This window comes from Achroia grisella, unplaced genomic scaffold, assembly GCF_030625045.1.
Source record: "Achroia grisella isolate CSIRO2021 unplaced genomic scaffold, CSIRO_AGI_Agris_v1 utg2506, whole genome shotgun sequence".
Taxonomy (NCBI): Eukaryota; Metazoa; Arthropoda; class Insecta; order Lepidoptera; family Pyralidae; genus Achroia; species Achroia grisella.
Window position 1 is genome coordinate 470,383 of NW_026712741.1, and position 11,138 is coordinate 481,520.

The 11,138-nt window shown below is 32.4% G+C and overlaps 1 protein-coding gene across 1 annotated transcript; it reads left to right on the forward strand.

Moving 5' to 3' along the window:
* The first annotated feature begins 1,484 nt into the window (after window positions 1-1,484).
* On the forward strand, window positions 1,485-10,659 carry LOC131842814 (esterase FE4-like). The gene is made up of 4 exons (XM_059191380.1): window positions 1,485-1,557; window positions 6,643-6,894; window positions 8,083-9,353; window positions 10,454-10,659. Exons 2-4 carry the CDS (start codon window positions 6,715-6,717, stop codon window positions 10,641-10,643), a joined length of 1,641 nt encoding a protein of 546 aa, XP_059047363.1. The 5' UTR covers window positions 1,485-1,557; window positions 6,643-6,714; the 3' UTR covers window positions 10,644-10,659.
* Window positions 10,660-11,138: the final 479 nt, after the last annotated feature.

Below are 11,138 nucleotides of genomic sequence, written 5' to 3' on the forward strand. Positions count from 1 at the left end.
AGAGCTAGCAACAAAGTTCTCAGTCTTCATTACTAGCAATCCCATTCCTCCAGCAACTATAATATCATTGTGGATTAGAAAAAGTACTAGTTTCCAATGATAAAGTAAAATAATTCGTCTAAGCTATTTATTTATTTATTTATTTATTTATTTATTAGAAAACCAACAGCTTACAATCTAATACATTAATCAACAGCACATATCTAGAGAAAGCCAATAACAGGATTTCAATGACTTAGCAAAAGAAAATAAAACAGAATGTGGCAAACAGAATAAGGATTAATTTAAAAGTACAAATCAAATCAGAATAGAATAGAATAGAATAGAAAATCATTTATTCAAATAAACTTAATTTAAGCACTTTTGAATAGTCATAACAATTTGTTTTTTATCTACCACTCGTTCGGAAAGCTGTCTCATCACAAGAAGAACGAGCAAGAAACTTGTGTGTTGCTCTTTTAAATAATCTTTGTAAGTTTACATTTACAAGTCGAAACGTGTGAATACAAACTACCAACAAGCACTAATTTTTTGGGTCAAATATAATCATGCAATAAGATTAAATCAGTCGTAGTGATAAGAGCAGAATCAAATATTATAAGCTAGTTTTACAATTAAGGGAATGTTCGATATTATGGAAGTAAGTGTCAATTTTAGATCTGGTCTTTTCTGCTATCTATGTCTAGATAATAAACCAAGTCCATCGTGATTATGTCGATTACATTCAGCTGGATGATAGTCATGAACTACAAATATCGTATACAATCTACTTAACGGGTCTATATTCAATATCTAGGTATTGAACGGTATATCATTTATATACTATTGAATTTTTAACATTAATAATAATAATAACAATAATAAGTAAAATAATAATAATAATCTCAGGACACAGCGCCATCAAGACCTAACTTAAGCTAGCTAAAGTTTGTGTTATGGGTACTAGATAACTGATACATATACATAGTTTGTGTTTTGTAAATACACACATATTATACATAGAAAACACCCAGACCGATACAAACAATGCATAGATTGTGTATTAACAATCGATGGGCTGACCCATCTTGAGGAAAGCTAGTATAGTGCTAAATTGGTCGATATTAGCAGGCCGTCATCATTGGCCACTGATTCTTGTCGGTTCTTCTCATATTTGACATATCATAAGAGTCTGTAATACACCTACACGAATAAAGATATTTTGATTTGATTTCATCAGATGAGTCAGTAATCCAAGTAAATGATAAATCAACTGTGCTAAATACGATCGTACATAATATAGTACTGAAACATATAACACGTAGTTTCGATACTCGTTACTCAATACCAATATATCGATACGATCCGATACCTGCTAAAAGTACTTTTGTCCATACCTATAGAATCATGCGCAACTTAACATTCATCCGCACAGTTACCGCGGATATATCTATCTCTGTCACACGATACACCGCTACTCCCTATTTAGTAATCAGTTGAAGGCCAGACTAGTTACGTCGCGGTTGTTAACTCGAAACGACAGACCGGTTCGCAATGAAAATAAACAAAACCGTTGCAGTGAGATCGCCTTGGAATATTCATAGTGCACTAGTGGATAGGATATTTTAGTATCCTGTGGCATTTGAAAGGACTTGGGGGAAGCAGGATATGTCAGTGTGAAAATATGTGGACACGGAAGTGAATAGATACGATATATTTAAGAATCTAACCTCAAAATTTTAAATACAATTGATTCATCATTCAAGATCACACCTAATACTTATCTAATAAGGTTGATAATATGAATTTGAATTATTATTATAGATTATATATATAATAATATTCTATAAGTATCATTATTATTATTGTATATTAAAAAAAAAAAAAACTAAAACTGCTTATAAAATTATTTAACTATGGTTATTTATTGTAGAATGTTTTGTTTTGAAATTGGATATTTCTTCTTTATAAAATAACTTATTCATCTTCTTCCTCGTCTCTTCCCGTTACTCGGGGTCGGCTTTTGTAATCCTGGGGCGCCAAACATTTCGCTGGTAAGCATCGTCACTTGACAGGCCCAACTCCTTCATGTCCCTATGGGCATTAGTCAACCAGGTAGTTGGTGGCCTGCCTCGTCCTTTTTGTTGTAGCCATGGAAAGGCTCTCACAATGTGGTTTTCAGGTTTACGCAGAATAATTTATCAAATAAGAAAAATGACCTTTTAATTATTTTCCATTAAATTACGAGTATATCGAGTATATGTCTCGTAGAAAATAACATTACTAACGTAAATAAAGTATTTTTAAATAGCAAGATTTAGTTGCTTTAAAAAGTAACCACATTAGTACCTATTGGTACTTCACTCTCTCCAATGAACACTAAATATTGTATAACTGTTATAAAAAAAAATAAGGTAGAAATTCTATACCATTGTTATAAGACTTCCTTTTAATTTTTTAGATTTGACAATATAATGATAGAGTCTTTATAATCAATTAATTAAAAAACTACATATTTAGGAAAATCTACTCCATAATTTTACCTTTAAAGTCTAATTCTCAATTTTTGACTGAATCCGGTATTGCATTATAATAAACTGGCTATTCGCCCCGGCTTCGATCGGGTGTGTATTATATATATAAACCTTCCTCTTGAATCACTCTATCTATAAAATAACTGCTTTAAAATCCGTTGCGTAGTTTTAAAGATTTAAGCACACATACGGACAGACAGCGACGTTGTTTTATACTAAGTAATGATAGTAAATTAACTTGTATATATTAAGTACCAATTACCGTATCCGTTAGACAGGAGCTGACCTTCAGCCACTGCATAAGTCCTACCGCTGGTTTGGAGTGCCATCTGCACTCCCTATCGTCCGGTGAAGCTGTAAAGGCCAGCTGCGGCCAATATTTGAATAATATGAAAAAAACTACTAATTAGGCTACCCTGTTTCTTCTCCGTCGTTTTACGGCAAGAATATTCCCTACCTATTATGCCTAATAGGTAGGGAATATTCAGTAAGTAAGAGAAGTATAATGTTGCCACATTATACTTCTCTGTCCTTTACGGCCATGATTTTCCCGGTAAAACTACTAGTATAAAACTACTAAATTTAAAATTACTTGACAACAATATATTTTCGCAAAAAACAGCGTGTACTGTAATAAAACCTTATCAAATATCTATTGATTACAACCGATATGTCCCATAAATACTGATATAATTTACAATTCATGTGCTTGTAAAAATATATTGGTTAATCATATATACTTAACTAGCTGTGCCTGCGACTTTGTACGCCTGTTATACTGACCTTGACGAAAAGAAGAAAGATATTCAATAATCCAACACAAATAAAGCAGATAAAAAAGTTTCATCACTCTAGCTTCAAAAATGACGATTTTCTAAACAAATTATCATCACCTATTTTGTGTAGCCTTTAATGATAATTTTAAACAACTTTGAATGTTATATTTATTTGTATTTAATCAAAATCTTTAAAAACGAAGTTTCAAGCTTCTAGCTTTATAAATGACGATACCGCCATATAATTTTCATCTCCCCTTTGAACCCCTTACAACCCTTTTTTCGCATTAAAAAGTGGCGTATGTCCTTTCTCAGGGTCTAGACTATCTGTGTTCCAAATTTTATTTAAATCAGTTCAGTAGTTTTCATCGTAAAAGAGAGAGAGACAGACAGACAGAGTTACTTTCGCATTTATAATATTAGTAAGAATTACATTATAATATTCTTTTTTTTTTTAAATACATTTTTCCACAGATATATTCGTCCGTGCCTTTTTTAATTTACTTTAATATTATAATATTTATTTAATTTCCACTTTTGTACAACTCCAGCCGAGATGTTACAATTTGCCTAACAGTGACACAGAGGCAGACCTTATCCGTCTGACCCAGAACCACCGCAGGCCGGCCGGGTGAGTTGACAACATGCAGTGTCACCCATCTTTATTTGGAGGATTAGATTTACCAATATGCATATACAATTATATAAATTACACTACTACATTATAATATTCATAGTAATATAATATAATAATTTCAAAGGACAATTCACACAGCGCCATCTAGTCTAGTACTAATAGTAGTGCATATACTGTCCGTGGGCTCATCAACTTCTCAGGTTTTGTTTACTTTTATATTCCCTATCACACTATCATTAAAGGTATACTGTCAAATAATGAAATAATATCTGAAATCAGAGCAATAGTCTCTCTCTCTCTCTTTATAATAAAGGTTCTAACATTTCTTCTATACTATTCATGGGTGATCTTTTGTCTGGTATCTTTTACCCGAAAATTTTCTGGAAAAGATTGCTTGAGTAAAGATACTGTCCTTTTTACCTCTTTAAATGATATTTCATATATACACATGTACGTAATCTTATATATAAAATTCTCGTGTCACAGTTTTCGTTCCCATACTCCTCCGAAACGGCTTGACCGATTCTCATGAAATTTTGTGAGCGTATTGAGTAGGTCTGAGAATCGGCCAACATCTATTTTTCATCCCCATAAATGTTAAGGGGATGAAACCCCTAATTTTTTTTTTATTTTAAGGCAAAACAACGTTTGCCAGGACTGCTAGAATGCTATATAATTTTGGTAACAAAATTCGTTCTCTCTCTCATCATAATTTTAATAAATATCTAACATTTCTTCTATACTATTCAAGCGTTATCTTTTCTATCCGTTACTCTAAGAATATCTCTAAAAGATTTAGAGAAAATAGTGCTTTTTTACTTTTTTTACTTAACTGATATTTCAAGTGTTATAAATACTTCAAAAATAAATGAGTAAGTTGTACCGCAGGATTTTTTTTATACCACATAGGTGGCAAACAAGCATACGGCCCATCTGATGGTAAAAGGTTAATGGTAATATGGACGCCTGAAACACCAGGGGTGTCACATGCGCGTTGCCGACCCTTAAGAAACCTTAATATACCCTTCTTGAAAAACCCCATGCTGTAGTCTCTCGAGAAAACCTCGGCAGGTAGTTCATTCCACAATCTAAGTGTACGCGGAGGAAGCTCCTCTGAAACCGCACTGTCCGAGACCACTTGGGTTCCAGCGTGTGGGTATGAATTTCCTGTCGATGGCGAGGGTACTAAAATAATTCTAAAACCATATTAATCGTATTTGAAATAGTAATTATTGTAATGCAATAGAATATTAGAATCATCTTCTGTTTTCTAAAGATTACTCTTAGAATATCTTGTATGTATATATGTAGGTTTATATATTTATCCCTAATGTAAGTATGTATATCTAGCAGTATAATAAATAGTATCTGTGTGAATGTGTGCCACCTACCCTATTCTATGTACATAAGTCCTCTCTTCTAGGTTGTCAGTAAGAGATTGCATTTAGCGATAAGACCGCCTTTTGTTATTATTTTACTATTTACTGTATTTTCTTATTATTTTATGTGTACACAATAAAGAGTTTTATTATTATTATTATTATTAATATCTGTAAAAGATTTAGAGAAAAATGCCTTCTTTACTATATATACTACTATATACTTTTACCTTACTAAGTGGTGTAATGATAATAAAATGTATCTCAATATTTCAAAATGTTACCATATTAAATTTACCAGAAAACACAGACCTTTCAAATCAGGTTATTTTATAAACGGTACCAAACTACAAGAAGTCACCACATTACTCTTGGTATATGGCCAACTAAGATTTTCTGATCACATCGATAAAATTGTGGCCGAAGCTAACAAGTCACTGGGTTTTATCTTAAGGAACTCAAAAAGTTTTAAAAAACCAACCACTATTATTCTGCTTTATAACAGCTATGTGAGGAGTAGGTTGGAATATTGCAGCATGGTTTGGTCTCCTACCTACAAAGTACACATAAACAGAATAGAAAGAGTACAAAAAAAATTTGTTCGTAGTTTGTCATATCGTTTCAAAACACCAAGCAATATTAAAACTTACAAAGACAGAACTAATCATTTTCTCCTTGAACAACTGTCCTTGCGTAGATCTTACCTTGACATGTCTTTTCTGTACAAGTTGGTAAATGGTCTCATAGATTGTCCTCCCCTACTAAATAAAATTAATTTTATGTACCCACAAGAATACCACGTCATCCTTGCAACTTATTCAAAAGTAAAGTTTGCAGAACTAATTTGGGTCGTGTTTATGTATTTTATCGCGCCTGTACAACGATTTTGCAGAGGAAAAACCTGAAATTGATATTCTTTTTATCATCCGAGTTCATAGCTCAAAATGACGTTCCTTGTCACATATGTTTTATTGTATTGTTGTTAGGAGCATTCTAGTTTAAATTTAATTTATTAATTAATTTTATTGACATTGTAATAGTAGTGACATAATCTTGTAACTTAAAGCATGCTGTGGTTACCTATAATTATGAGAACAGTTAGTTTAAGAACATTAGAATTGTATAGAATGATAACAATTTTTCTATTGCTGTATCTTATGTTGGTAATCCTTAAAAATAAATAAATAAATAAATAAATACTAAAACTAATACTTCAAGTGCTATAAATACTTAAAAAATAAATAAGTAAGTCGTGCCACAGGATACTAAAATCATTTGAAGTGTATTTGAAATAGTAATTATTGTGATGTAACAGAATTTTATCTGTATATATATAGGTATCAAGATAATATATCTTTCAGTTAATACAAGATAATGAATTGAGTTAATGTGACGTCGAGACTAGTACAATGTTACGCGTAAAGAAGTTGGTTTTATTCACACTATTTGCAATGAATCTGATTGATCAGCCAGCTCCGGAGATTACCATCGAGCAAGGCACTTTGATCGGTAAAGTCAACTCAGATGGAACTATTTTTGAATACATGGGCGTACCGTATGCGTCATTTAACAGTACAACTCGTTTTCAAGTAAGTTTGTTTAGTTTTTTTACGTTTAGTAATATTGTTATCACTTGTCAAATGTTGATAAAGTAATCTTTATTGCTGTTGGGTTAAGAATGTTAGGTATAACTAATATTAACCGATGTTGTGAGATGATGTATTTTCTTTTATATGTGATAATGAAGAGGTACAACCGCCTGCGCTAACGGTTTACACTGGTGGGGCACCAGTGGAGGATGATAGCACGAGGTCAGGTCAGTTAGCACATCGTAATAAATTCACCTGTAATTTTTTACGACGGTTTCGAGGGGAAACCGCATGGAAGTCAACCTGACATGGTACATTGCTAGCAATGGGATCAAAGGTCCATATTAACAATCCCCTTCCCTTTGATTATATATTACATATGATATTGGACTGACAAAATGTGTATTAAAATAATCTTATATACTAAATAACAATAGGAAAATGTAAGGTGATACAGTTTAGACACGGCAATGCTTAGTAGACAATATTGAGTTTGTCTTATGGCTAGCATAATTAATTGCAAATATTATATTCATGTATCTAGGTAACTGTGTCCCATAAGTGACAATAATGAATAGTGTAATACACTTTATAAGAGATCACTTCTTTATTAATCATATTATTAAAGGAGCTCGGAAAATCATAACCTGGTAATGTAAAAAATGATATGCAAATTTTGCTGCTTCGTGATGTTCAAATTTGTAGATATATAGGTAATGTTGATGTTAGATATATAATGATGTAGTCATAATACATCGTGGTCATGCCAGTCAGTAATGACAATAATGATATAGTATTGACGGCATATATGACAGAACTTCATAGTAAAACAGTTACTATACTGTATACATATATTGCACTACTATTAGCGAATTGTGCCTTGGGTTGCAGATATTAGAGTCAAACCTTCAAATGCTTAACAATATGAAGGAGATGTTCAAATAACTAAAGGTTGACTTCCATATTTGTTAGCATATAAATTTGGCTATATAAAGATGAAACAAGACATACTTTTTTGATATCTTATCTAATGACAATGATTTTATACATAATTAACAAAAAATATCTAACACTGATTAGTAGAAGTTCTTATGAAGGATATTATTCAATAATTTCTACTTAATATTACGTGTATTTATACAACTTACATCATTTAATGCTACATATATTATTGTATACAATTTCCAGGGTCCTCTGCCTCCACCATCATGGGAAGGTGTTTACCGAGCAGTAGATGAGATGTACTCATGTCCACAAGTCACAAGATATGGAGTAGTAGGATCAGAAGACTGCTTGAAGGCTAATATTTACGTACCTGTTAAAGCAACAGGACCACTGCCAGTTATGGTCTTCATACACGGTGGAGCATTTGTTTTTGGGAGTGGTGGAAAACTTCTACTGGGACCAGAGTTCCTCGTAAAGCACAATGTGATTTTAGTCACTATTAACTATAGACTTGGTGCTCTTGGCTTTCTTTGTTTGGGTATTGAAGAAGCTCCTGGCAACGCTGGACTTAAAGATCAAATAGCAGCGTTAAGATGGATAAAGAAGAATATAGCTGCTTTTGGCGGAGATCCCGACAATATAACAGTTTTCGGTGAAAGTGCTGGTGCAACTTCTACGTCTATATTAATAGCTAGTGAAGCTACAAATGGTTTATTTAATCGAGCTATTATACAAAGTGGTTCATCGATTACTAATTGGTCGTTAAATAAAAAACCTATTTGGGTTGCTAGTCTCCTAACTAAAGAATTAGGCTATAATACAGAAGATCCCTACGAAATATATGATATATTATCAAAGCTGCCATACAATAAACTTATAAGTTTAAAACCTCCAAAACCTTTAGGATTATATTTTGATACGCAACTATTGCATATTCCATGTATCGAAAAACCATTACCAGGGATAGAACCTGTACTGACTGATTTACCTTATAACTTATTATTAAAGAAACCTAAGAATATATCTGTGATATATGGATCAAATAGTAAAGAAGGTTATTTCTTAGTTGCGAGGGAATCGCCTGAAACATTACAAGTAAGAAATACGCATTACTTGTTTGCTTCTGATCTGACATTTGAAAATGAAGACATAGCTGCGAAGGAGGCAATAAAAGTGAAAGAATTTTATTTTGGAAATGAACTTATCAGTCAAGATACTATTTCGAAGCTGGTTGACATTTATACAGAACTTTACTTCGAGATTCCAACTATACTAGAAACTGATATAATGATCGCTGCAAATAATACATCAGTTTACAATTATTATTTCGATTACAGTGGAAAACGAAACCTACTGAAATACGCAACGCCTTTTAAAAATCATGACGGTGCATGTCATGCTGACGAATTGTTTTATTTATTTAATTCGAGGATATGGCCGTTTCCAATCAGTCAGAGGGATCAAAAGATAGTTAACTGGCTTACGAAATTATGGACAAATTTTGCTAAATACGGGTATTATTATTTTTTTATACATTTTTTATATTTGACGACCTCGGTGGTCTAGCGGTCTAGCACACCGCTTTATGTCCGATGGTCGCGGGTTCGATTCCTCGCATGGCACAAACATTTGTATTCATGAGTATGGTTGTTTGTATCGGTCTGGGTGTTTTCTTTATATAATATGTATGTATTTACAAAAAATATATATCTATGTATATGTACAGCTATCTAGTACCCATAACACAAGCTTTAGTTAGCTTAACTTGGGTCTAGATGGCGCTGTATGAATTGTCCTGAGATTATTATTATTATTATAAATTATAATTAATATTATCTTATACTACTTTATACTTGAACTATAACAATAATGATTTCTGGGACTAACTTTTTGAGCATGCAATATGTAGGAATGAAAATAATATTTTAAAGAAAGTGTTATGTATGAGTATAATAATAATAATCTCAGGACAATTCATACAGCGCCATCTAGACCCAAGTTAAGCTAGCTAAAACATGTGTTATAGGTACTAGATAACTGATACAAATACATAGATATTTTTTTTTCGTAAATACATACCTATTATACATAGAAAACACCCGATACAAACAATCATACTCATAAATACAAATGTTTGTGCCATGCAAGGAATCGAACCCGCGACCATCGGAAATAAAGCGGTGTGCTAAACCACTAGACCATAGAGGCCGTCAATATGGATGGTAAGGGCAGAGAAATGCCGAAAAAGAGATGGATGGGAAGGAAGAGTGAATAACAACTACTGAATAACAGGGGTGAATGGGAGAGAAAAACATATTACACTCCGAAAAACAGACGGATGGACTGTGTGAAAGATGATATGGCAAGGAAGGGCGTGATTAACGAGATGACTGTAAACAGGGATGAATGGAAGAGAAAAATATATTACACTCTGCTATCTGCTACTTCCTTTTCCCTTTCTTTTGACGAACCCAAAAGAATAGAAAGAAATAAGGAAGAAGCAGATGATGATAAACATTTTATAACTTATTGAATTAATTGTTAGGAGTTGCGATACTTATACTTATACAAGGATATAAGAAACATAAGTAATATAAAAATATCTTTATTACAGAGACCCTACACCGAATTTCAAGTCAGATTTACCCGTCAGATGGACACCCAGCAATAAAGAAAGTAAAAAGTTTTTATACATCAATGATGAACTGAATATGGGCCCTTTGCCGAATGCAGATTCATATCATTTATGGAACTACATATACAATAATTATAGGATAACTGATAAAAGACATTATTTAGAATAAATTTCTTCTTATTCGATCAAAGTTATGTCAATTATTGTTTACATCCTGTTATTTATAAAATTATTTATTTAAAAAAGGCGTTTTATTTTAAACTAGCTGTACTCGCGACTTGGCCGTGTGGCATTTAACTTTATTTTTCTAAAATAAAAGTAGCCTAAGTTACTCTTTATTACATCAGCTACCTGCCAATAATAGTCCCGTCAAAATCGGTCCAGCCATTTCAGAGATTAGCCAGAACAAACAGACAGACATAAAATGTAAACAAAAAAATATTTTGGTGTATGTACCTATTACGGCTGGCAACGGCAGTGAATTAGGGTAAAATAAATAAGACAACTTACCAAATTTGAGCGATGTATTTAGTGGTAGAATATATGACACAATGTAGCAAAACAATATAATAAAAAATATATGGTTTAATAATGGAAATATCTATAAAAACGAGTCTGTCGCCAACAGTACAGTAATTCATATGCGTATAGTTAAAAACGTTTA

What these genes read in the sequence shown, in the direction of transcription:
- LOC131842814 (XM_059191380.1), top strand. Translation starts at nt 6,715, where the DNA reads ATGTTACGCGTAAAGAAGTTGGTTTTATTCACACTATTTGCAATGAAT. An exon ending in ACAGTACAACTCGTTTTCAA is followed by an intron (nt 6,895 to 8,082) that starts GTAAGTTTGTTT and finishes TACAATTTCCAG; the next exon opens with GGTCCTCTGCCTCCACCATC. An exon ending in ACAAATTTTGCTAAATACGG is followed by an intron (nt 9,354 to 10,453) that starts GTATTATTATTT and finishes TCTTTATTACAG; the next exon opens with AGACCCTACACCGAATTTCA.